Source organism: Poecilia mexicana, unplaced genomic scaffold (genome assembly GCF_051168715.1).
Source record: "Poecilia mexicana isolate PSO_F unplaced genomic scaffold, ASM5116871v1 scaffold_7, whole genome shotgun sequence".
Classification (NCBI taxonomy): Eukaryota; Metazoa; Chordata; class Actinopteri; order Cyprinodontiformes; family Poeciliidae; genus Poecilia; species Poecilia mexicana.
The window spans coordinates 14818927-14846015 of record NW_028263376.1 but is presented as its reverse complement, the minus strand read 5'-3'; the positions used below and the strand labels follow the sequence as shown (position 1 = coordinate 14846015).

The 27089-nt window shown below is 38.1% G+C and overlaps 1 protein-coding gene across 1 annotated transcript in view; it reads left to right on the top strand.

Moving 5' to 3' along the window:
• Positions 1 to 25534, top strand: part of atp9a (ATPase phospholipid transporting 9A) — a 39516-nt gene extending 13982 nt beyond the window's left edge. Inside the window, exons 11-28 of the mRNA XM_014979703.2 lie at positions 62 to 222; positions 310 to 452; positions 1591 to 1703; positions 2540 to 2749; positions 4616 to 4777; positions 7166 to 7258; positions 7371 to 7454; positions 9910 to 10080; positions 11262 to 11360; positions 12915 to 13004; positions 13273 to 13417; positions 13676 to 13740; positions 14857 to 15012; positions 17371 to 17435; positions 17594 to 17702; positions 17817 to 17874; positions 21153 to 21356; positions 23580 to 25534. Coding sequence (XP_014835189.1) covers positions 62 to 222; positions 310 to 452; positions 1591 to 1703; positions 2540 to 2749; positions 4616 to 4777; positions 7166 to 7258; positions 7371 to 7454; positions 9910 to 10080; positions 11262 to 11360; positions 12915 to 13004; positions 13273 to 13417; positions 13676 to 13740; positions 14857 to 15012; positions 17371 to 17435; positions 17594 to 17702; positions 17817 to 17874; positions 21153 to 21356; positions 23580 to 23716 — 2265 coding nt within the window. The 3' untranslated portion in view covers positions 23717 to 25534. The remainder of the gene's footprint in view (positions 1 to 61; positions 223 to 309; positions 453 to 1590; positions 1704 to 2539; positions 2750 to 4615; positions 4778 to 7165; positions 7259 to 7370; positions 7455 to 9909; positions 10081 to 11261; positions 11361 to 12914; positions 13005 to 13272; positions 13418 to 13675; positions 13741 to 14856; positions 15013 to 17370; positions 17436 to 17593; positions 17703 to 17816; positions 17875 to 21152; positions 21357 to 23579) is intronic.
• The last annotated feature ends 1555 nt before the right edge of the window (positions 25535 to 27089 follow it).

Here is a 27089-nt window from a genome sequence, read left to right as displayed (position 1 = left end):
GCTTTGCACATGCACAAAATTTTTTAGGATCCGTAAAGTTTGTTTCTTTTTCTCCTGTCAGGTGGGTTTGTTTGACCTGGAGGTGAACTGTTTGACCAAGATCTTGTTTGGGGCGCTGGTCGTTGTGTCACTGGTCATGGTGGCCCTTCAGCACTTCGCTGGCCGTTGGTACCTCCAGATCTTCCGCTTCTTACTCCTCTTCTCCCACATTGTGCCCATCAGGTCCAAAATAACATTATCTGAAATATTCTTTAGGTAATTTAGTGGTTTTATAATAAGCTTATCCTTTTTTTTATTTATTTAATACAGTTTGCGTGTTAACCTGGACATGGGAAAGATGGTTTTCAGCTGGATGATCAAAAAAGACTCCAAGATCCCAGGGACGGTGGTGAGGGCCAGCACCATACCGGAGCAGCTCGGACGCATCTCCTACCTGCTTACTGACAAAACAGGTTCCACTGCACTGCATACTCTTTGTTCTCTCAGCAAAAGATTTACTGGGGCCAGCAAGTCGAGCTCTAGAATGGGAGCTTATGGTAAATGAGTTTAGTGTTTTCCTTCCCTGGGGGCGATGCTCTGTGGTGGGGTTTCTGCTACCTATTGAAACCTTAAACCATAAAACGAGACCCCAAAGTCTCTCATCCATACACACATTTACAGCCCAGCAGCCTTTACCGCTGCACTTCCTCAGCCGTGAGGTGTTGTACGTCAGATTTACAGCCCTCATGGCCAATAAAATGATCGGCCATTTCCACATCCAGAGCGTGATTAGGCCAGCGGGGTCCGCGGGTCAGGCTAATGTATGTGCATGGCCCCTCAAGTCTTTTTGATATACTGGCAGAAAATGCTTTTAAAGTAAGCGTGAGGATTCAGAGGTTGTGTGTCGTGTCAAGGGCTTCTGGCTTTCAGTTACCACATGTCAACTGCAAAATCTGCTTCAGATAACTTGTTTGTAAATCTAAAACCATCAAAAGTATTTGCTCTTTTGCCAAAATCCCAGGGATCAATTTGATTTGGCTTCCTGTATGGAAATGCTTTCTTTGTCAGAGTTCCCACACAGTCAAGATAGGCATGAAAAACCAGTTAAGAAGAGAAAATTGTTTAAGTTTGAACAGCAATGTCTATACCGTTCTCTAAAAGTTGCATTATTTATCTTTCTTGTGCCACATTAGGGTTTAAATGTAACATTTCAGACAAAAGAATTTTGTTTTTTAAGTTTTTGGTTGCTCAGGTGACAAAAAATTAAAGCAATTATTTGTAGTTTTACAAATACAAGAATGGTATCAGAGCTCACAAAGTTTATTTTAAAGAATCCATCTTAATTTGAGAAATTCAAGCATCATACATTTTGATTTGGAAATTATCTAAATTAGATTAAGCGCCCTAAAAAGTTGTGATTTAGTTTTTTAACACATTGTCGAATCAGAATCTGACTTCAGTGTTGTGTTTTCTTATGATTTTTAAAGTGACCAGATGAAAAAACTTAAAAATAACCCAGTTTAAGGTTCATACTTTGTAAAATGTAGAACTCTGGGTCTGGAAATGTAAAATAGAAAACGTGTACAAACTCTGTTCTTTTCTCTTTACTAGGCACCCTTACCCAAAATGAAATGGTGTTCAGGCGTCTCCATCTTGGAACCGTGGCTTATGGGATGGACTCGATGGATGAAGTACAGAGCCATGTGTTCAGCGCATACACACAGGTAAGAAAACACAAACTAGAAAATAAAAAGTCAAGAACAGGTTGGGAAAGGACCAGGGGAAAAGAAGCATGGAGCATTGTGGAGAGGAACTTTTGAGTTTGGGATTATTGTTTGGTTGAATGCTTCCTAATCTTATATGACACTCTTTGTCCTCTTGACACCAGAGGTTAGTGAAGCAGGAAACAGGATCAGCCCACAAGCGAAGCGCTGACAGGACTTCTTTAATGACACCATCATTAACCCTTGGAGCACACGGACTTCTAAAAATAGCAGCGCCACAATGCAAAAGCAAATCGTTCATATTTACTCTACACATCTGGTTATGTTTATGGATCGCTATCAGAGCAGCGAGTGAAAGATCCTTACTCTTGTTGGTCCTCTTTTAGAAAATCCTTGACAGGAAATTAAGACTCCATCTTCAAGAGAAGGTTTATGCGAGAAAGTATAGGGTCACTGGAAAAAAAATCCTCTTTGGTAGGGTTTAACTAGTTTCTTTATGCCCTTGTTTTAAAATTTCTAGTAAGACTTATTGAGTGAGAATTCTGAGAAAAATTTTGAATTCTGATATTAAACTAAGAAATCTGAGAAAGGTCAGAATTATTCTTTCTTTGTGTGGCTCTAATCCTCTTCTATGAGTTAAACTGTTCATCTTAAAAGTTCTATAAAGACTTTTTGATAAACAGTATTTTCCAATGCAGCAGTGTTGATCATCTATGACAGTCCCATTGGGGCTCCAGCTTATTTTCACAATCAAACAGCTGGAAACCTTGTTTTTAAAATTTACCACAGACTTATTTTGTCATTTTAATAACAGTGCGTTCTGCATTTGTCCCCAGCCGACCCATGACCTTCCGGCCTCCAGGGCTCCGGCAGCCACCAAGGTCCGAAAGACCATCAGCAGTAGAGTTCACGAGGCTGTGAAAGCCATCGCCCTGGTGCACAACGTGACGCCCGTGTACGAGGCCAACGGTGTGACGGACCAGGCCGAGGCAGAGCAGCACTATGAAGACACATGCAGGGTGTACCAGGCGTCGAGCCCAGACGAGGTGCAACATACTTCCTACTGCTGCACTGAGAAAATCCTGTTTTGGCCCCTTCTTTATTAAGAGGGGGGCTGATTTACAGTTAAATCAAGGTTTCCCTGTATAAAATCATAGTTCTAAAAGAAAAAAGGTAGCACACTGTAACTTGAGGCAAAAATCTAAGACAATTTTGACAAAATGTGTAAAAAACAATTTGCTTACAACAAATATTTTGCTAATTATTCTGAACAATACATGAAGAACTCTTCACAGTGGGCCTCCTTCGCGGTTCACTATTCACCATGTATTGTTTTGTAATACATATCTAAAATATTTGAAAGGAAATGCAAACCTGCTTTACACAGTATTATCTGGTGTTTGCAAATTTCCAATTTCAGTTTCCTCTGCGCTAACTGGCTATAAGAGCGGAGATAAGGGAGACAGTGGATGCTATCTTGTTTGGTAATTTCATGACAGTTTCTGCTGCACATATTAAGGCCTTTTTGTTGTTTTCACCATTAAAATAGGCAGTTATAATCCTTTTTATATAGGGTCTCAAGTATTTCTGGATTTAATTTATTTTTAGTCAAGTTAGTCAAGTCTTTTTGAATAGAACATTTCAGCAACAAGTGCTCCAATTACAGGGGGGTCACACTCTTAGGCCTTCCTGGTAAGGTCTATTCAGGGGTTCTGGAGAGGAGGGTCCGTCGGATAGTTGAACCTCGGATTCAGTAAGAGCAGTGTGGTTTTCGTCCTGGTTGTGGAACACTGGACCAGCTCTACACCCTCAGCCGGGTCCTGGAGGATGCGTGGGAGTGGGAGATCTTGATGGGACATTAATTCTTTAATCCTGGAAATGTTCTTCAGGTGATAGAAGGCCGACTTTGTAATTATCTTTATGTGGCTCTAAGGTTCATCGCTACACCCAGATTGATAATCGGATTGCTATGCACTGATAATTCAAGATGTGTTGTGTGTGATTCATGTCAGCATGGGGTTAGCATTGCAGTTTCCTGTGTCACTGATTAAAAAAACAATCCCAGCCATCTGGTTTTTGAGTCAGGCTGACTAGTTTTAATGATTTTTCAGTCCAGCTAGAAGCGAACCGCTAACCTCGATGTTGGAGGTGCCTTTGTGGTGGATGCAAAATCCAAGAATGCTCCCACGTCCAGTATTTCTAGACTATGACTAAGCAGATATCTTCAAAACTCCCAACCTGGACGACCAGTCTTGTGTTAGTCAGAGCTGAGCTGACGTTAAAGGGCCACTGGTTAGGCCTTGTTTGACTTCCTGCCACACATTTGCAGTAGAAATAATCTTGAAACAATGTTTTTTGGCTTTCATAACATGAAAACCAGAAACCATCTGTTCTTCACTCGTCTCTGCCTATCGTCGGCCATTTTTCCTGCCAGAGGACTGACGGTGACTTGGATGTGCCATTTGGCTGCTGGCCTGAGAGTTATTGTGAAACGTCTTCCCACCCCCCTCTCATGCTGCTGTTGTATTAATGGATGATGTCGTGTCCTTCAGAAAGAATTGAGCACAACTAATGTTTTCTCTTCATGAATGGACATCAGTCAATAACCTTAAGTGCTGAAAAGGATTGCATTATTGATTGATTCTTTCAGTGCTCACAATTCTTTGTCCAAAAATGAATTTAATTGCTTTTCATCAGACTTAAAAAAAATAGAATATATGTTGACATAAGGAGTCTAGTATGAGGTTTAAAAATCTGAGCAGAGGTTAATGATCACATTTTCTCTCCATTCTGTTTTATTTATATTATAATAAACCAAATTATCAGATGATGGATAAAAAATGCAGAAAATTCATCTTTCTCTTATGTACCAAGTCTATTATTTGAAAGCTTTTCCACTGTGGTGTTGGTAGGTGTCGCTGGTGCAATGGACAGAGAGTGTTGGGCTGACTCTGGTGGGAAGAGACCAGTCCTCCATGCAACTACGGACCCCTACTGGTCAAATTCTGAACTTCACCATCCTCCAGATATTTCCCTTCACCTACGAGAGCAAAAGGATGGGGATTATAGTGCGAGTGAGTGTTAAGATGATATTGATATTGCTGTTAATTTTACTTTATGTTATTGTAGGAGAATGTTATGTATTTTGTTGGGGTTTTTTTAAAGGGGAAAAACAAAGTTAAATTTTGTCCTTAGAGGGAGAAAACTAAAATCTGTTATTTATTTTAAAAAATAACAAGAACAGTGATGATGTCAAGTGTTTTCACTTGACAAAAAAATAATTTTTTAATCCTTTAAAGTTGCAAATAAGAAATTAAACAATTATAGAAAACCCATCAGTTGTTCACCAATAAGTAAAAAATATAAAAACTTTTATGTGTAAATAGTGTTTAACATAGAGAGTCTTGTATTTTATAATTTTCTAAGTCTGAATAGAGACTAGCAAAAAGAAAACAGAAATTTGTACAAAGTGAAGTGCTGTTCTTGTGAATTTATTTTATTTGGGGTTTTATTCATAAGCCGTTATTATTTTACTTTTTTTTTCTCCATTTAGCATGTTCAGTTTAATTCATTTCTTAGGAAACCATCATCACAATCTGGTCAACACTAAATGAGCCCAGGACTATCAACACAGTCCACTGTCACATCCTGAAATGTAACAGGAAGCTGTAATTCTCAAGGAGGAAATAATACACCTCTCAAAACAGGTTCAACTGAGTCCATCATTTTGCTGTATTTATTTTTTTTGTAAAACAAATTATGTGCTGGTGTCTGTGGAAAAAAACATCATTAGCAAGTCTCACTGATTCTTAAGAAAGCTTGACTTCTTAAGAAGTCGTAAGTAGAAGGTAAACAGTTGAAAGTTGTAGACGACAAACATCTCTGCAGTTTTTTTTCTGGACATATTTCAAACATGTTCAGAAACATGTTTGAAATATGTTCAAACATATCCTTGGAAAAAAAATACATTCACCTACATTTTTATAGTTTCTAAGTTTCATTTTGATCTGCAGTATTTATTTTCAATATAGAAATGAGAATTATATGTAATATAATTGCTGCTAAATTTCAGACAGTAATTAGACTTCGTTTGATGTTCAGTCTAAGTATATCTAAATTTCTAGGCATATATTGAATTATATTGAGTCACAGTGTAGATAGGACAGTGTACTTTATACAGGGACAGAAATGTATGTATGTATCTTTGCATTGAGTTGTATTTAACATTTGTGTCTTTTAAACTTAAAGCTGTAATGGTTATTGTAATTTGAAAGCATTTCAAATTCAGAAAAAAAAAATCTTTGGTACGTTTATGCTAAATAAAAGTTATTAGCTGTGGCCTAAACCATTTTTGTCCCTGAAAAAAAAGAAAGAAAAACATTGTGGAATTTATAGAATCAAAGTTTTATTTTTATCTTTAGAAAAAAAAAATAAACATTTGCCTTTTACAAGAAGAACAGCCCCAGAATACTAAAGCTTTCTATCAGCCTGGCCCTGTTTTTAAAAGAAACATTGGTATATGTGATCAAACTGACTGGAGCTGGAGTCCAGTAACCTGTCCTGTGTCGTCACATATCAACATGACGTGTGTGTGTGTGTGTGTGTGTGTGCGTGTGTGTGTGTGTGTGTGTGTGTGTGTGTGTGTGTGTGTGTGTGTGTGTGTGTGTGTGTGTGTGTGTGCACTAAGAGCCCCTGTTGTGGGACAGACACACATGTTGACATGTAAAAATTATTTTGGCCAAAAAATATATAAAAATAGCTAAGATGAACCTTTATTTCTGCTTTTATGATTAGAAACAGGTTTCTAAATTAAGTTTCAAGAGCCACAGACTGCAGACCCAGTCTGCAACAGACATTACTGTGGCTATGAAAAATGAGAAACTGAAAAATATGTAAATTTGTGAGTGTCTCTTTACTAGTCCACATCCTAACTATATTTCCAAGGGATTGCTTTCAAAACTTTCTAGTTTTCTCTTTGCCCTCCCCCTAATTTTCAAAGTAGTTGGGACACCCTGCCCTTTAGAAAAATATTGCTACAGGCTAAGGATTCAATTTCTTCTTCTGTCTGCATATAAAAAAGCTAATAAATGACAGCTCTATTGGCTTTTTTATTATTTTTTTATGTCAAAATACTAGGTTGTTGGCTGTTGTTTTGAAGCTAATTGCTACTTGACACAGGGCCAGAATATGAAAACAGAATAACAGAAGCATTTTGTCTGAGAAAATCTTCCCCTTTTGTCCTGTGACTCACTCTGGTGACTAACATCATTTTTGTTGGCTGATATCTTACTCAGGAAGCCTGAGAGTTTTAAACTTGACTTGATTTCCTGATAAAAGTGACATTAAATCCATCACAATTACCAAACACATCCTGCATTTCCAAACAACACAGACTTACAGAGGTCATGTTGCTCAGGAAAACGTGTCCTGCAAAAATCAAGTCTTTATCTGCTGGTTTTCAGGACGAATCGACAGGAGAGATAACTTTCTACATGAAGGGTGCTGATGTGGTGATGGCAGGCATCGTGCAGTACAACGACTGGCTGGAAGAGGAGGTAAATGTCTTTTTTCTTTTTGACATGGTGTTATTTTTGCTAGAAAGTCCTCTTACACTGAGAGAGGCTTTGTAAGTTGCTGAACCCAAATGTTCTCGTCTGTGTTTCCTAGTGTGGAAACATGGCGAGGGAAGGCCTGAGGGTCCTTGTGGTCTCCAAGAAGTCGCTGACGGAGGAACAGTATCAGGATTTTGAGGTAAGCATACATTTATAAGATTAAACCGCAGAGAGGCAGAGCCGGGGGTTGGGTCTCAGAGGAACTTTCTGCTAAAAGACAAAGGATTTGTTTGACCCAAGTCGAAGGAAGCCTGCAGAGCTTTAAGTCAGTGCTCCAGAAAACTTCAGTGCTCCAGAAAACTTCAGTGCTCCAAGCACATCAGCTGACGGACATTACAGATACAGATTGATATTTTGCCCTGACAAGTAAAACCTCTAAATGTCAAAGTGTGTTATTTGGTAATCAGACTAACCTTTGACCCCTATTGGAGCCACATCCACCCTGTCCTCCCACACAAGCACACACACATACACAAGGCCCCTCTCATTGTTTCAGCAGGGCAGGGCCAGGCCTTCTCCCCTGCAGTTGTTAGCCCCAGGCACATTTCTGAAGAGTATAATTGAGTGAGCAGAGCTGGTGGGCAGCAGTGAGTCACCATCTGAGTCACACACAGAGTTTGTGTTCCTCTATGAGTCATGGCCAGATTGTTTTTGCTTTATTTCACTTGCAATTTGCCCTGGAGCTGGAGCGTTAAAGATGGGCGTTGCCCGATTGATCATGTCTGCTCCGAGTGTATGGATTTGGAGCACTGCAGTTTTCATAACTATACAACGGCAAGTTCAAAAATGTACATTTCTGCTGTAAATGTGTTTGCTATTAGCATTAAAGAATGGGGGTCAGTTTGCACACACACATAATGGTGGGATTCCTGTTCTGTCTGGAAAAGTTTGACATTTTATTAAAGGATTCTCTAAATCTGGATCAGATTCATGTATAGAATTAATTTCCTTCTACATTTAAATGGTAAACAGCCTGCACTCGTAAAGCGTTTTATCAAGTCAGAGGACTCCGAAGCACTTCGAAGTGGATGAAGCACTTAATCCATCTATCCCTTTGTTGGTCCATCCATCCATGCATTTCCTTTCTTCATTCATCATCCATTTGTCTGTTTATCATCCATCCATCACTTTCTGTCCATCCTTCTATTCCTTTGTCTATCTGCCCATCCATTCCTTTGTCTGTCCATCCTTCTCTTTGTCCATCTATCCAGCCTTCCCTTTGTCTGTCTGTCCCTCCATTCAAGCCATCTATCATCCATCATCTCTTTTTGTCTCTCTGTCCACCCATCCCTTTGTCAGTCAGTTCATCCTTCCCTATGTCCGTCCATCCATCCAACCATGCGTCCTTTTTCCCTTCCTTTTGTATATCTGGCATGTTTACTCTCACAGAAACAGGAGTGCTACTCTTCTTTTTAATTCTCTCTCAAACATAACATCCAGGTTTGTTCTTTTTTTCCCCACTGGTCTGTGATACTGATAGCATCAAAGCTTATCGACATCTCCTGACTTTTCCTGTTTCTCTGCCTCATTGGCAAAACTAAAGAGGGTGCCAGTGGCTTCTCTCCAAACACACTTACAATGTTAGTGGAGTTTTAAACTCATAGTAGCAGCTACTGTTTTGATTCTCAGCCAAGATTGTTGAGGTGGGCCCCTGCAAGGGAGGGAGGGGGCAAAGTGTGGGCGTATGTGTCTGCAATTTTGCTGTGCAAAGTTGTTTGGCAATGTGGGAAAATCAAAATAGCTTAATTTATTATGGTTTCTTCAAAGTATAATTTTTTTGTATAAATAGACTAAGTAAAGACATCAATTATCTTGACTTCTCTACTTGGACATGTCAAAATGTAAATGTCCTGAAGAAGGGGGATATTTTAATAAAAGAGCCGGACACGGTGCTTCTGCTTAGCGTATATTATTATCTCATTTAACTTACAAACATACACAATGATATCAACGTTGAAACAGCAGTGTTAGCAATGGAGCTAACAACAGAGCTAACAACGGAATTTGTTAACATTCAGAGCGTCAAAAAAACTCCCAAGCTTTCTGAAAGTTAAAAAAGCACATTTACAACCTACAGGTGTCTTTATATATACTCATACCTGAAGAAGGGGAATATTTTATTAAAAGAGCCGGACACGGCGCTTCTGCTCCAGCGTATATTATTATCTAAGGAGGAAGTTCCGGTGCTCCTCAATATAGCTAGCGCAAGCGCTAGACTCCCCCTGCTGGTTGCATCTGATCATTACATCAGCTAGACATTAACATCTTCAACCCAAACTGCTGGTAAAGCATTACAACCTCTTAACATCAAAAGAATAAATGTATCTCTGAAATAACCAACTTTCAAATGTATCTAAATTTCCATCCATCACAAAAATACCCAAGTTATCTGTCGTTGTGGTGATAGTTTATTTTTCTCTTCATTTTTTTGAACCCTTTTTTGTTGCAGACTAACATTTCCTCTTCCTTTTCATTATCTTTAACAATATTATGCTCTTCTCACTGCTTGCAATGAATCACACTTTTTTTTTTTCATGTTTGTGTTTTTATATCCACCCATGTGTGATATCTCCATTGTTTGTGCTAATCCCCAGGCGCGGTACGTCCAGGCCAAACTTAGTGTTCATGACCGCTCCCTGAAAGTAGCCACGGTGATCGAGAGCCTGGAAATGGAGATGGAGTTGTTGTGTCTGACCGGGGTGGAGGACCAGCTCCAGACTGATGTCAGACCCACCCTGGAGATCCTCCGCAATGCAGGCATCAGGGTGTGTGGGGCTTTTTATCTTACAGTGATATGAAAGCATCGCCATAAAAAGTAAAGAAGCAGACATTTGATTTGCATTTTATATGGGTGCCTCCATAATTTTTCAGTGAATTGAATTACATTGTTTTCACCATTAGTTTGAATTATTTAAATGAATGCAAAGCAAATGTATTTTTGAACCACAGCAAGAAGACAATTCACAGTGGTTTACATTAATAAAAATATTAATGATATAATAAAGGAATGCAAAGTTGTACTACAGACTAAAATTACTTTCAACTAATATTATAAATGGAACAAAAGCAGCTCTAAACAAATGGAGTTTTTTCCTTGAGAAACTCAGGGTTTCAGCAGTTTTGCAGTTTTATGGAAGTTTGTTCCAGATTAGATTAGAGGAGTATAAAAACTGAATGTTGCTTATCCAGGTTTAGTTCTGACTTTTAATATTACGCTAGCATCTAAATTACAATTTGGCACACTTGAGCTGCATTATCTAAATAGTTCTTTGTCATATGAATAAAGCATAGTTAATGCTTATTTTCTTTTCAGTCATTTTAAGATTTTGCAATTTTTTTGTGATTTATTTATTTTTTTATCCTTTTTTCACTGATTTTTTGGGGCTATTTTAGAAATATTTGCATGGAATTTTGCTATCTTTTTTCTTCTATCTACATAAAGAGGAAAAAAGATGAGGAAGACTGAATGGGCACACAAACATTTTTATCCTTTAAATAATTTCAGTCACAGACTAAAAATTTGACATCAAGTAAGGCAGAGAAAATGGTATAGAAGAAGCAAGAAATACCGTCAACTGCAGATGGGACTTAACAGTCACTTAAAGCCAAGATTTTTTACTGATTTTGCGGTAAATTTGCCGCAAAATTAGCATGAAAAAAATGTGAGGATCTGTTTATTTTTGCATGAACTTCCACAATTGGGGAATGGTGAAAAACTGGAGGACCTGACTTCTGTTTCAGTAGTTAGATTTTTTGAAACACACTTAACTTGGACAGATAATTAAAAAAAAATCTGATTTTGTCACTTTTTGCAGTAGCTATAATGATATAATACATTTTGATCCTGTTCTGTTGTTTGTATTTATCTAATCTTATCAGTGATTATTATGTGATCCATTCAAGCATCAGGTTTCCTCAGACGTAGTTTCTTCTGGTTTCTAATTAGGTTTGGATGCTGACAGGAGACAAGCTGGAAACTGCCACATGCACCGCTAAGAACGCCCACTTGATCACCCGCAACCAGGACATCCACATCTTCAGACAAGTAAGTGCATGACAAGGTCGCAGCCTTAAGTGCATATGCAGCAACATTGCAATGCGGTTCCTGTCAGGACAGCTTTGACAGCTTCTTTAGACACTCGTCATCCAATCATTGTCCACTCCCTCTGACCAACACAGTTTAGCTAGTGGTCAAAGAGCCCCATGCAGCGCTGCATGGAGCTAGAGCTAGCATCCACAGCTGAATAAATCACCTCCCACCAGTGAAGGCATCCAAAAACCACTGTCACAGAGAACAAACAGGCCTTCCCTCAAGCAGAAAGGAGAAACCAGCTGGACCACTCCCAGAGGGAACATGCAAAGGGTTCACTTCCTAATTTGTTTTGCAGGTTTCAGGCTCTGGGGCAGCTTTGATAGACCCCCTCTTTGCCTTCCCCTCTGGAGCAGTGCCAGAGCAGAAGGAGCGCCTGCCATGTGGGAAGGTTACAGCTTGCGTACAACTGTGGTTACTGGAAGAGAATAACAATGGCTGGCACAAGTTGAAAACCTCAGTCCCAGTGGATGGGGGAGTGCTGACTGGGCCTGCAACACATGCATCTGGATTGGCTTCCTGGTGGCCACCAATGGCCCAATCTGGATTGACGTATGAATAGTCAGCAGTTGAAGGATGTTCATGCCAGAGCAGGGCTCCTGCTGACAGATTAACGCCATGCCTTGTTTCTGGTGCACTTTTGGAGTTTATATTCAAAGTTGGTTTAGGAATTTATCATATAGCATACTTTCTCTTCCCAATTTTTTAAAAGCAGAAGTCAAATGTTGCACACATAAAATTGCAAACCTTTGTTTTCAGGCCCTGGTATGTTGTCTCTCATTGATATATTCTAGGCATACATCCCACTTCTGAATATGGATCGCTTCTAAGCTTATAAATTATGAAATTGTATCTATAACTTATACATGTGTGCCTTGATTATTGCCTTAAAACAGTCTCCTACATGTTGTAAGTTAGCTTTGTCTTATTTGCAGTGTACTAAGACACTTGCACTAGAAACTGCACAAAAATGCATGGTAAGATTTTGGGAAATTGTTTTGTTATAAGAGAAATTGTCTGCTTGTGGAACCAGTACTTTTCCACCAATATTAAGAAATTATTTACTTAAAACAAGTCCCTGTATCTCCTGAAAACTTACCTTTAAGTTAGTTATGTCACATTTCAAGTGTACTAAGATATTTGCACTAGAAACTAGAGAAAAAATGCTTGGTAAGCTTGAAGCAGACATGGACTGTGTGGCAGAAGTAGATCTGTTATGATGACTTGTTTCATTTATGTTTAACATTTAGATTCTTGTTGACATATTATTTTTTTAATGTTGCATCTATCAGGTTTTGTTGTAGAATTTCTAAGTCAGTTATTAAGTTTCTCCGGCATTTCCATACACTACAGGTGCTGCCGTTCTTCTGCCTGATAAGCACCAAGCAGACAAAGGCTCACAGATTGCCATCTCTGTTAGGTTTCCTCTTATGCGCATTGTCTGTGCGTTGTGTATGTGAGGACATAGACATATTCTTTAATTTATAAATGTGGTTGGCCTTGCCACAGGTGACGACAAGAGGGGAAGCCCACCTGGAGCTCAACGCTTTCAGGAGAAAACATGACTGCGCTCTGGTGATATCTGGGGACTCGCTCGAAGTAAGCTGGCTCTCGCCTGTCTAATCCACATCCCACTGTCTTATCTGCCTTTATGAAACTGTGACATGTTTTCAGTGTGATGCGTGATAATATCGCATCCACTGAAGCCTTTCTGGATGTGGCCTCTGTGGTTATAGACACTTTCTAAACCGCAGCTGGAGTTTAACTGTAACTTGGGTAAAGGCATCCGAGAGCCACAGCTCAGATCAGTTAAATGTGGTGGCTTGAGGTGCTCACCTGTCCGCTTTTTTTTTTCTTCCTTTGGCAGGTTTGTCTGAAATATTACGAGTATGAGTTCATGGAGCTTGCGTGTCAGTGTCCTGCTGTGGTTTGCTGCCGATGCACCCCTACTCAGAAGGCGCAAATAGTCCGGCTGCTGCAGGAGCGAACAGGCAAACTCACCTGCGCAGTCGGTGAGTAACAACGATTCCATCCAGTCTATATCTGTCAACCTCAAGGCCTTAAATGTCTCAGCCACAAACTGCTGTAACCATCTCACCATCACTTCTAACAATTGCAAACCCGCATTTGTGGAGTTTTTTTTGCATTTATTTTATTTCTGTGACCAAGCCATCTTGTAATCCAGCTAAATTAAGATTAAGGGCATGTCTCGGTTGGTTCTGGTGAGTGATGTGAATCCTGACACCTCCATGACTTTTGTTCTCTCCCAGGGGACGGAGGAAACGATGTCAGCATGATCCAGGAAGCCGACTGTGGCGTGGGAGTGGAGGGAAAAGTAAGACTCTGTCCATCTCGTCGCCTCGCATCGACGTGACGCACCGACAGATATCGCGCTTCCTGTAAAGATATCTCCCACATCCAGAGAGTTGAGGCCGAACTTGCACACAGATTATTCCCTTTATGAGGATCTATTGTCCAAGCAGAGGAAGCGAAGATGACAGGAAGGTTTTAGTGTTTTGGGGAGTCTCTCGGCAGCCTCTTCCAGAGTTTTCGTTGATCGTGACCCTGCATCCGCTATGGATGGAAACTCTAAGCAGAACTTGTGTTAAAAAATTAATTGCAATGATTATTAATAAATAATCATTGCAGAATCAGACAGCATCCTTACAAAATGGTAGAAGCACATGCTGCTTTTAACACAGCGTCAGGTTTTAGTGTTTGCAGATATCACCAATTAGATGTTGTGATATTCACGGCGTTTTTTATTTATTTTAATCCTGATGATTTTGTTTCTTAACTTCTGCTGTGATTATATTGAAGTTCAGTCATATTGGCTGTGTTACAGATTAGTTTTATGGCCCAAACCAGAATTATTTGCTTGCTGATGGTTGGGTCGGGGTTGGGCTTTTGTGGTGTGTTTAATAAGCCTGCAGCAAATACAGCATAGAGAAAATCAAACGAATGAATGATATAAAGTTGGATTAAAGACGCAGAATTTAACTTTCGTAAAAAAATATTTTTTACATATTTGTTAAAACTGTGTCCATGTTGTGACAGTGTAATGAAATGGATAACCTGTGAAAAGCTTGAGCTCTCCCGTAAGCAGGGCACATAAGTTAATCATACTGTAACAAGCACAGCTTAGTGATGATTTGGAATTGACTCACCCTGCGGTTACAACAAGCAACAAGATCGAGCGGGAAGACATTAAACAAAAGCTAAAAAGGAGAGAAGTTACACTGCTTTCTCAAATTATGGTCTGAAAACGACAGCAGTAAAATTGTAATTAAAATATATCAGGTTTACTTCAGGCTTGGGCCTGTAATTAAAGTTAATTGGTCGGTTCAGATCTGGCTCAGACACGGTGTCTATCGGGCTGGAGTTTTTAGGCCCAATCTAAACTCTAGGTTTAACTCTGTATTCTCAGAGGCCTCTGTCCTTTTTTCTGCAGGAAGGAAAGCAAGCCTCTCTGGCCTCCGACTTCTCTGTGACTCAATTCAAACATTTGGGTCGACTCCTCATGGTCCACGGTCGGAACAGCTACAAGCGATCCGCTGCCCTCAGCCAGTTTGTCATCCACAGAAGCTTGTGCATCAGCACCATGCAGGTAGCGCTAAACATTGAAACATTGTTGTTGTTTTTCTGAGGATTCTAGAAAACATTTTAACCTCTGAATACAGTGGGTTGAAAAAATAATGCAATCACTTGAATTTCAGAACCACAAATTTCACTGTAATTTAATTTTTGGGGTTTGATTTATTGCGGTTAACAAACATAAGTGCTTATTTGTAAAATGGAAATAATATAGTACAGGTTTCTTCTGGTCTTTATTTTAACAACAGCCACTTACCACTCCATAAAATCATAATGGGTCCCATTTACTGTTTTACAGACCATGTAGTGGGTACAGTAACATGTGAAGGAATCTGCTTCAGTCAAATGGGACCAAACTGAACTGTTTACCCTACATTTGAAACAATACTCTGCAAAAACAAAATCTTACAGAGTGTTTTTGGTTTAGTTTCTAGTGCAAATGTCTTGAAATAACACAAAACTAACTTTTCAGCCAGATATAGGAGCTTGTTTTAAGTTAACAATTGCTTAATATAGGTTAAAAAAACCCAAACTTCTAGTTTCACTGGCAGATTATTTCACGTATACAAGACATCAGTGGAAGTAGTACTTTTTTAACCAGTATTAAGAAATTATTGACTTAAAACAAGCTCCTATAACTTGCTGAGAAGTTACTTAAAAGTTAGTTTTGTCTTATTTCACATGTGCTAAGATATTTGCACTAGAAAGTGGACCAAAAGTTCTTGGTAAGATTTTGTGCTTTTGTAGTGGAAGAAAACATTTTGTTTCATTCTTGACTTTTTCATCCACATGATCAAACGTATCATTGGCAGTGAGGGGACTGCTTTTCTCAGCAGTTAAGTTCTTAGGAAGATGGATGGAGCAATTTATTTATTTAAATTTTTAAACAGGAAAAGATGAAAAGAAAACGGGCCTCGATTTGCAGAACATGGAAGAAACGCAAAGATATCCAACATCACATCGTATAAATATACACTGCAGACATACAGACACAACAATTTACAAAATAGTAAACACTTAACAGTGATTGCAAAAGAAGATGTTTAACAGATGGGTATTCCTAAAAGGTGCCAGTAGACTGCCATGTAGAAAAATAATTTGTGGAGTTTTTAAAGACTGATATAGTGGTGGGCATTTCTCGTATCATTTTCTTTTCACAATACCATTTTAGTTTATTGTTGTCACGATAAATTCCAGTTAATGTTTAAAAAAAACCTAAAATTTTATTTTTGGTACTTTTAGTTTTACTTTTTTCTCCACTGTTCATTAAAGGTGTATCAATAAATAATCAATACATTTGAAAATATGATTAAATGTGTGCATTTCAGTGATACAAATCACACTTTTTTATGTGACTGGTGTCCTAAATGGGTTATGACTGCTGTGCCAGGCAGAAACAGCCATACATACCTTTAAAAAAGTGATAAATAAATAGTTCTTAAAGTTATTTTTATCATTATCACAGTAGTATCACAAAATATCATGATAAAACTTTAAGTCCATATCACCTGCACCGAGCTGGTAATGGCAAGTGTTTGTTTTTTAACTGACCTAGTTGAGCGAGTGACCATTTCCAACCTGGTTTGGAGGCGGCAAAAGAATACAAATGCACACCACACTTTTTAGTTTTCTGTTTGTAAATATAAAGAAACAAAGTATGATTTTTCTTCTGATTCAAAATTGCCTGCTTTGCCTTGACACAGAGTCTCAATAGAAAACAATAAAGTTTGTGGTCGTTCACATGGAGCGTCGGCGTTTGCAAGGCGTGTAAATAGAAATCTTGTCTGTCCAAAAATAAATCTGCATACCTACAGACAGACAGGCAAATGTCTCTGGACTTGTCATGGGAAGGTGGGGTGGACGATGACTCAGAGGACGCAGGCAGTGGTGCCCTTCTGAGACAGCATTCCCATGTCCCAGTCCAAACTCAGCCCCCAATCTGGAGGGACATCCCATGACTCACTGGTCCATGGACTTTATGGCTTTTAGGAAGCTTTTCTCCACCTCCCTCAGATTAAAAACAACCACAGATGGAAGCTGAATGTTTGGTTGGCAGCTCGGTACTGGAATCATTCATCTCCCAAGTTTAACTGAGAGGCTTGAATCGGTTAGTGTTTATTAGTTCCCTGCAGCTGTGGTGGGGTGAGGTATAAAATGTATACACCTGCTTCTGAATGCTCATTGCTCCCATCATTTTTACGAAGCTGCCTAAATGTTATGAACCACATTTCTTTTGATTTGTATGTTAAAAATAACTCAGGAAATTTTCTCACATTCCTGTTCCCAACTCACGGCCATTTAGCAAACATTAAGTGAAATAAAAAGTAATACAACTGAGTATTTGTTTTCTGCTTTTTCTCTGTTTCTGCAGGCCGTTTTCTCCTCTGTTTTCTACTTTGCTTCAGTTCCGCTCTACCAGGGATTTCTGATTATTGGGTGAGACACAAGCTCTCGGAGTACTGATGACTTACTAACAGAATATTTAGCTGACTTTGTTCCCTGGAATGTCCTCTTTTTTTTTTAAACCCAAAAGGAAATCTGAGAAGAGGAAAAAGTGAAATTATGATACATGTTTCGTAAATCTTCTGTTGCAGTTACTCCACCATATACACCATGTTCCCTGTCTTTTCCCTGGTGTTGGATAAGGACGTTAAGTCGGAGGTTGCCATGCTTTACCCAGAGTTGTATAAAGATCTGCTGAAGGTATTGATGAATAACACACTCTTCAAGTGTTGCTATGCAACTTTGTATTGCTGGTGACACAGAGACAAATGAGAAATAAGCTTTTTTTCCCCTTCTTTTTATTTACTTCCACAGGGCCGACCGCTGTCTTTCAAGACTTTTCTAATTTGGGTCCTTATAAGTATATATCAAGGTAAAATTTAATAGTTTGACGACTTGATTTTCTATGAAAATCCTCACTGAAGTTTTTTACATTTTGTCACTCTACAACTAGCAATGCACTGATCCACTTTTTTCATTTCCAACACAATAACGATATCTGAAGTTTAGAATAGACTGATACGATACGGTACTGATATTGATATCGGATTGGTGCATCTCTAACTACAACTACAAGATCCATTGTCTTTTGGAGTGTGTCTCTACCAGTATCAATATTTAAGCGTTGGTACTGATTCCTGATTTGATTTCAGTCTGTACTTTGACTGGACCATTCTGACACATGAATATGTGCTTTGAGTTTGACTCCTGGTTTAGGGGAGGATGGCTCTGTCTTGGTAGGTTTGCTCAAACCTGGAAAGAGTACAAAAATAATGTACTCGAGTAAAAGTTACTTTGACAAACATTTTACTGAAATACAAGGAAAGTTACTCAAATAAAAGTAAGAAACACCTCATTAAAGTAAAATTTACTTAGTCACATTTTTTATCTTAATACTAACCAATCCGAATGAGTAATGATATTTTTTCTGGTATTTTTATTCATTAATTGATATGATTTCAGATGTAACTGAGTGAAATTCTTTACTCAAATCAAACTGAAGAAAAAGTAAAAATTCAGGTTTTATAAACGACTTGAAGAAAAGGCAAAGTACAGACAAGTTGTTCTTAACTACAGTCACATGAGTAAATGTAACTAGTTACTTTCCACCCCTGGGTTTCCTGTGGATATCTCCAATACATGAAATGAGAATTTTACCACAATAAAAGTGACAAATATCCTCGCAGTCTTTTTAGTAACATATCTGTCACTGCCAACACAGACGCCGATATTGGTCCAGCGATGAAACTTACCCATTAATAAACTTAAGTACATCAGTGTGTACAATTGTAGCACAAATTAATACACAATACATAAGCATATTAAAAAAAAAAAGATGTTTATCCATTCCCTAATGGAACCAACAGTGAAAAAAACAGTAGCTGAACAACAAAGGTAATGATCCGAATCAAACTGTCAGTTTTGGGGGTTTTATTACGATCATTTTATTTTCTCAGTGACAATAAACAAAGCAATAAATGCTCCTCCCTAGTTTGCGGTTGTGCCCTTCTCTCGAGGACGGCTCAACCAGAGCTAAGTGAGATGTTCAAAGCGTAGAGTTTTGTTTTAGAATTTAGCGCCGCTTTAAACTTTTCTACAGCCTTCTTCCTTCATGGGGTTTCTTCCTCACTGGGCAAGAGACAATTATTTGTGGTGCATATTTCGGCAACGAGACAATCCGAAGAACTTGACATGATGGAAACATGGGACTACAGGCTGCAATATATTTTAGTTAATATTATTAATGTTCTTACTGGTTAACAAGCAGTGGCACTTTGTTTAAAACATCTGGTTATCAATTTTTAACCAAATTAGTTATTGTGGAAAGTACAATGATATAATACAGTTTTTTGCTGTTTTTAATTGATAATTTAATTGAATTTCCATAAAAGACTAACACTAGAAGTACCACTAATCTTTTTTTTGTCTTTTTTGTGATTTTTTGGAAAACTGAGATTTTTTTCTTTATATTTTCCACTACTATCAACTTATCGTAGAAAACCGAATCCATAATTTTTTCTAAAAAATACAATTCATTGTGTTTTTCCTATAAGTTGTAGATATTTTGTTTTGTTTTTTTGTAAATGCAAAAAGTCAGTTAACATTTGCAACTTTATTTATTTAGCTGGACTAAGGCCAAAAATGGCTATCTGGAGAGTAAAAGCACACACTTTGACTCCATAAGCTGACTTCTCAATGCAGTTGTTTGTTGTGAATTTACTTAGGCCTATCAGAGTAAACAGGCATGAACACATCTGCATGCAGCAATTTTCAAGTTTTTAATTTTATGAAATGAAGCCATATATAATACCCCCTTTTCTGTAGTGCTGTTACTCTAACAGAATCTTGATGAGAATAATTTTAATTTATGATATAAATGTGGAAGGTTTCTTGGATTATGTGGCTGTGTACTTATCCAGTTGGCTTTTGGTGTTTTAAAAACATCAGACGGTAGAAAATGTTGAAGTTCAGGTAGGCTGAGGCTGTTCCTACCAGACGGCTTCATCGCTCTACCTTAATCACACAACAGCCCACACACTTTGAAAGCAGAGGGAAGTTTCCGACACGCACCATTAGCCATGAAAAGCTGTTTACCGTCGCGTAATGAGCTACACCCTGAAACTTTTTATCTATTTCTAACAAAACAGGAGTTTCTCTTTTTACCAGAGGGCTTAAGCTTGTTTGCGAATCACTGCTGTGTGTGTTGCTTTCACTTTGTCTCCTGTGTTTTTCCAACGTACAGAATACCCTCAAGCATATATTTGAAAATGAGGGAAGAAATTGTCTTTTTCTTTTTTTTCAGTGAACTAGAACTATGCATTTTGAATTAAATATTATAATTGCTTGAATAGAACAAAGTGAATATCAGAAAACATTTTTTCAGCACTGTTTGTGTTTTGATTTGGATCATTTTAAAGTAGCTTGTTGGTTACCAGTGAAGAATGAATTATAAAGGCATTTTCTGTTTTCCCCATTATTTTCCTGCTGGGGATGTTTTACATATTTTAAAATGTCATATTAGTGCTTTTACAAAACCAATCTGCTCCTGTGGACATTAGTTTTATATGTAAATAAAATCTGATCACATAACACATATTGGGTAAAAATGTCAGACCTTCTGCTGACGTCTAAAGAAACTTTATCTAAATCTGAGTTTCTATGTTGGATATTTTTTAACATCATTGTTCAGGAACCTAGAAACTGTTTTTATTCCACATAATTATTCAAATAGAGCTTGATCTGAACTGCTGTCTGCCAATCAGAAAGCTCTACTACAGATGGGAACATAATTTTATAAAATCAAAATGCAAAGTATATTGGCACTAACATTGTTATCAGTTGATATTAGTCATGTTTTTGAACATATTGGTATTGGTTCGATAAACAAAGCTGGGTTTATATGAACAACCGATATTTATTTTGATCTGATTGCCATCTGTTACTTGCCGATTATTTTTTCCCAAAGGTGATAAAACATTTTAGTGGTAAATATCGGTTATCAGCCGTAATAGATTTGTAAATCGGCCCAAATTTTCATTTTTAGTAGTAATGCATCCCCCTTTTAGTGAGTAGGAAATTAAGCAGCAACATTCCCAGAAGGTAGAAAGCAAAAGCAACGTTTTATTTGTGCCGTGTTGTTATCATCCACAGGGAGCATCATCATGTACGGAGCCATGCTGCTCTTCGAGTCCGAGTTTGTCCACATCGTCGCCATTTCCTTCACCTCCCTGATTCTGACCGAGCTGCTGATGGTGGCCCTGACCGTTCAGACGTGGCACTGGCTCATGATAGTCGGCGAGCTGCTGAGTTTGGCCTGCTACATCGCTTCGCTCGTGTTCCTGCACGAATTCATAGGTGAGTAATGTCCTCATCGCTCCTTATTTCAGCTACTTTAAAAATGGATCGTTGTGTTCCAGAAAACAAAACAAAAGCCTGATATAATTTCACTGCAGACTGAATTGTGTTTTTCTGCTTTGGCCGGCCTTGAAATAGGACGTCAGCATGCAGCGGTATGATTGGGGGAGGGCTTGGTTTTTAACGGGTCTCCTGTGTGCAGTAAACTGTGGAATTAGCAGGTCTAGAGGCGAATGTATTGACAATATGACCCGGCGTGTCTCAGGCATTCTGTATCATCAAAGAGGAAATGCCACCAGTTTGGTTGGTTTCCTCTGAGCTGTGTTTTGAAAAAAATGCAGTATAAACGCATTCATAATCAGTTTAAAAGAAAAATATTTGCGGAAGCAAAATGAGCATTTACATATATGTATTTTTTTGGGAGTAATCTCGTTCTATTTTGTTGTTTGTTGCCAAACTGTTAAGCATCTATTTACACTGGCCACCACAAAATAATCCAGTTTTGCTTTTTTCCCATATTAAACGTCCTGTAATAGTGAATGCCCTGACCAAAAGCTCTCCAGGTTTTTATTTTCAGCTTTATGTGAGGCGTGGAGTTCCATTTTCAGCTGCAATCTCGACCACTGAGGAGCATGACTGGCATGTGGTCAAGTTTACCCTTTTTGGGCTTTTTTTCTTTTTTCTTCTCTGTTTTCTTCCCTCTTCAAGTCAGACTGAAATAGACTTTAGATGCTGTTTTGTTGCATGTGCAGTTTATACATTTTAACTGAGCTTTTTCCAATATTTCTTTCCCTTCCCTGCATATTAAGCTGTCTGGGTCAATGTCGTTCCCGCTCTGGGAGATTCCAAGGAAAAATAATAAAGACAAGAAGTTATTGTTGGTTAATTATGAACATGCTCAGCAGTAAATGTTGCGCGCGTCTTATTGAGATAATTATGTTTTGAAACACTCGTTGCCCTAATTAATGTCAGTGAGGCAAAATGCACAACATACCCAGAGCTTAGTGTGGATGAACTATTCTTACTCTACTCAGTTACGTTACCAGATGTCATTTTGTTAGTTTGCTTTTAGGCCTTTTAATGTGATCAGCTTGTGTAAAAGGATTTGTGAACCTTACCTTGTGGTAAATGTAAATTACTGTACAACACATGCTGGACATTATTATTCTGTCTACTCATTTTTACTTTTTTATTAATTGCTCTTGACAATTATTCACAGTTCAAAACATATGTCATGCATTTAAGGGATTTTTTCTACAGAAAATGTTACTGAACCTCATTGAAAACCTCATGACTATTCCACCAAATATGGATTTCTGAAAACTTCCTGAGTATTGTTGTTTCTAAATGAAAATGAATTTGTTCTCTTGCATTATTTGAGAAAGCACTGAATCTTTTTCATTATTTTGACCATTTCTCATTTCCTGCAAATAAGTACAAAATCTATGCTTGGAATTTCAGAAACATCTCAGTAGTTCATAGATTAAAAGAGTAATGTTCAGTTTACTCAAAAATATACCTATAAAAAGTAAAATCAGAGAAATCTATTATTTAAAGTGGTCTCTTAATTTTTTCCAGAATTTTTTTAAAGCACTAGTGGCCTTTATGTGCAGCAGTTCAGACAGGAAATGAGGAGAGAGAGGGAGGTCAGAGTGCAAAGAACAACGTTTAGCTAAAATGTGATAATAGAGAAAATGCTAAATTGTTGAGACCCTGAGTCCTTCAAATCAAAGCTAAAAACCTATTTGTTTAGAGTTGCCTTTTCTCTGAAATACAGTCGTTTCATCCTAATTAAAGCATCCAAACTATTTTCATCTTTTATCCATAACCTGTCACTTTATTTGCTGAAGTTGTTGGCATGTAGAACAATAAATAGAGGCAGTGGTTACTGACTTCCGGTGAATAAAACCTTGGTCTCCCTATGTGTTCACATACCGACCATGCTATGGTTTCCATTGTGCTTCCAACTGTGTTACCAAAGAGACTCTTAAGCCTGTGTTTGTTGTCACTGTTACTAGTGTATTAAAAAAACCTACAGTAAACAAACAATCTTAGTCTGGTGGCCCGCCAGGCTTATAGTACACTAGAGGAAACCCTGATACTTACCTTCTTTATTCTATTGTAAACCTTTAGTGTTTCATGAGGGTTGATGAAATCTTTAGCACTCAGAATTGCTGGCTTGTGTTCTTCATCAGTCTAACTTTGACTCTTCCTCTGTAACAGACGTGTACTTCATCACCACGGTGTCGTTCCTGTGGAAGGTGACCGCCATCACGCTGGTCAGCTGTCTGCCTCTGTACATCCTCAAGTACCTGCGCAGACGCTTCTCTCCACCCAGTTACTCCAAGTTGACCTCCTAAAAAAAAAAAAAATAGAACAAACTCTCCGGCCACGTTTCCTGAAAAGAGGAATCCCACATCTTCACCTCTACCAGGGATCCAAAGACACATTTATTCCTTTTTAAATTCTGAAAAGCTCTTTGATGGGACAGATAGTTTACTAAGAGTTATACAGCAGTGTTAATTGCTCTGTGTGTTTGATGCATGGCTGATTGATGGGGTTCTCTGTGTGGTAAGCTCCTGCAGTAAGATTAAACTGACCTGATTCAACCAGTTTTATGAAACATATTTATTATCAGTGATCAATTTTGCATTTAAAATGCCCTCAGGACAAAAATAGAAACATCCACACGCCACGAGACAAATGAAAGCTGCACAGGACCCACTCTGCTTCATACTGTGACCAGGAAAGGAGCAAGAAAAGTTGACATCTGGCTCTGAAATCCTGCCTAAGCAACACACCGACTTATTTAGAGAAAAAGTGAGATTGACGTAGATTTCTCACAGGAGTTGATTCACGTTCTCCTCAAACAGCAACTTGTAATTCAAGGTTTAAAAGTCTAAAAGTGAAACGGTTTTACAACATGGGCTTTGCTAAACTGAGACATGATTAAACATGTGTATTCGCTGATGCGTCACCCCCAAAGCTGCAGCTCAGCACGACGGAGGTGGCAGTGCCTCCTTTTTTAGCACGACCTCTGGTGTCTGATGTTAAATCCGTCCCGACGTCTTTGTTTGGACCGTGACTTGTTGGTATTTGTGGAGAGTGGTCCGAACTCCGGCGAGCCTCTCCGCCGACGTGCAGCCTGGCGGAGGGCTACACACAACCTCTAATGTGGCGGGCCGACTGCGGCCGCGCACTCAGCCCTGCATGATGACTCAAAGCCATAGCTGAAAATATACCCCAGTGACTGAGTCGCTGTCCTTGGGGGTCCCACACTGCAAAAACACAAAATCTCACAAATCATTTTTTTCTCTGGTTTCTAGTGCAAATATTTTAGAACACTTGAAATAAACAAAACTACCTTGCTTGTAACCTTTCAGCAAGATATATGAGCATGTTTGAAGTCAACAATTCCTTAATATTGATGAAAAAAATACTAGTTCCACTGGAAGATTATTTCACCTAGAACAAGGTTTGTTCTAGGTGAAATAATCTTGCAGTGGAACTAGTAATTATTTTGTCAATATTAAGGAATTATTGACTTGACAGGCTTGTATATCTTGCTGAAAATCTACTTCTAAGTTAGTTTTGTGTTATTTCAAGTGTCAAGGTTTTTACACTGGAAACTGCACAAGAAATGCTTTGTAGGATTTTGTTTTTGCAGTTCATCTATTTTAACATCTGTGGATTAACAAAAGGTATCAAGTTAAAAAAAAGTTACTAACACTGCACTTTAACAGAAGCTAATGTGATGCTAAGCACCTCAGATTCATTTCACTCATGTTGTGATGAACTGTAAATATTTCCCTCCTATCAGTAACATGGCCACAAGTCGTTTATGATGTATTTATTTTGCGTGTTAAAAAAAGGGGAACTAAGCATGAGACTTTGTACAAACTGTGCAATCTTGAGTCTTTTTTTGCTATGTAGGACTGGATTTTTTTATTATTTGTACTAAAACCTGAATTCTTTAAACTGTTTGCACATTTTTAACTTCTCTGGAATATTTTTATGTTAAAGTGTAAAGCATTAATGATGCTAAAAATGGTTTGCTTGTACATGCAAAGCTTATGTTTTATTTAATTTTGTTGATTGCACTCAAGGGAACGGAACAAAAAAACTGAAATGTGCTGATGTCAATATTGTGATCATTAATAAATGTGGGTTTTTCTTGCTGTTTTTGTGGATGATTTTATATTTTTATATTTAATTTATCTTTTTATTCTTCATTTATCTACGTAAACCGTAAAAATATATATCAATATTCAGTTTGGATTTAATGTAATGAACCAAGTCAAAGTAACTCATCATTGTGAAATAGATGAGGAATTATTTCAAAGGTTTTATGTATTTCTAAGGGTTTATAATGATTTAATTCTGGGGTGACCAAACTTTTTGTCACCTGAGCCAAAATCTAAGAACTAAATAAAATGGGCCTAAAATTTTTTATACTTTTCACTATTCAAAACACTAAATTATAAGAGTTACCAGATTTTTTTTTTTTTACTTACAATAAACTAACCATGCAATATTTTAAATATATAAATCAACTGTTTTACAGGGAGGGGATGTGTAAATTGTTGTACATCTGAAACTTATAGATGATTGGGCTTGTTTACATTAATGCAAGAAAGAAAATTACAGAAAAATAACAAAAAAAAGTCAACATTTAGCCTCTTCTAAGCAATTAAACCAGAATCTGTTCTAGTCTTTGTTTGAAGCTGTATTTGGTCAGTCATCCATTACAAGTTGATCTGTTAGCTCCTGAATCTGATTCAGAGTAGATTCTCTTTTGCAATGAAATCAAGAAGAAAGTAGAGACCCTGATTATTTTCAATTTATTTGCAATAATTTTATCCTCATTAAGAAAAAAAGCCTCCATCTGCATAAACCACGTGTGAACTTGGCAAAACAAATCTGTACTAATCTTGAATTGCAGTTTAAAGCCACAAAATAAATGTCCATCCAGGGGCCTAGAATGGCCCCCAGTCCACACTTTGGACACCCCTCTTTTATTTGAAACAATGAATTTCCAGGAAGAAATTTCTACATTCACCTGAACCTTGTATATAATGCTTAAGGTGCTTTAATTGTTTTTTTGGTTTTTTTTTTAAACCTACCAATGGTAACCATGAGTAACCAAACCTGGTAGCTTCACAGCATGCTTTAACTAGTTGAGGTTTTGTTCACAAATGAGAGAAAAATGGAGTCGGGGATCCATTGGTGGACTGTTGTGGTGAAAAAGAGCTGAGTCAACAGGTTTAGATGAGCTTTCAACCATCCAGATACCAAAGCCGTTTGATGTTCTTCTTGCAAAGGAACATTTAACCAAATATTCATGATACATGTGTGGATTAAAGAAAATCCACAATAAATTCAAAGTTTGTTCTAAAATCCTTTACAGTTGTAATTATTCCACCTCAGTTTAGATTCAGTTGAGAGTCTAGAAAACAGAACCACATATTTTAAGGCCATAGAAGCATGCTATGTGAAGGATATTAGAAAATGTTTCTTTTCTGAGATTCTCTACAATGATTGCATCTCGGAGCCAGGTTTAAGCTGACACCATGTCAACAACAGTTCCTGTGCAGAAGCTGCTCCTTTTAATCTGATTCCACTTCAGTTTGTGATGAGGTGTGAGTTACAGATGACGGCGGAGCAGAACGAGGAGGCTGGATGTTTGGCTTTCTCTCACCAGAGGAGGGAGGCACCGGTGCCAAGAGATTTGGT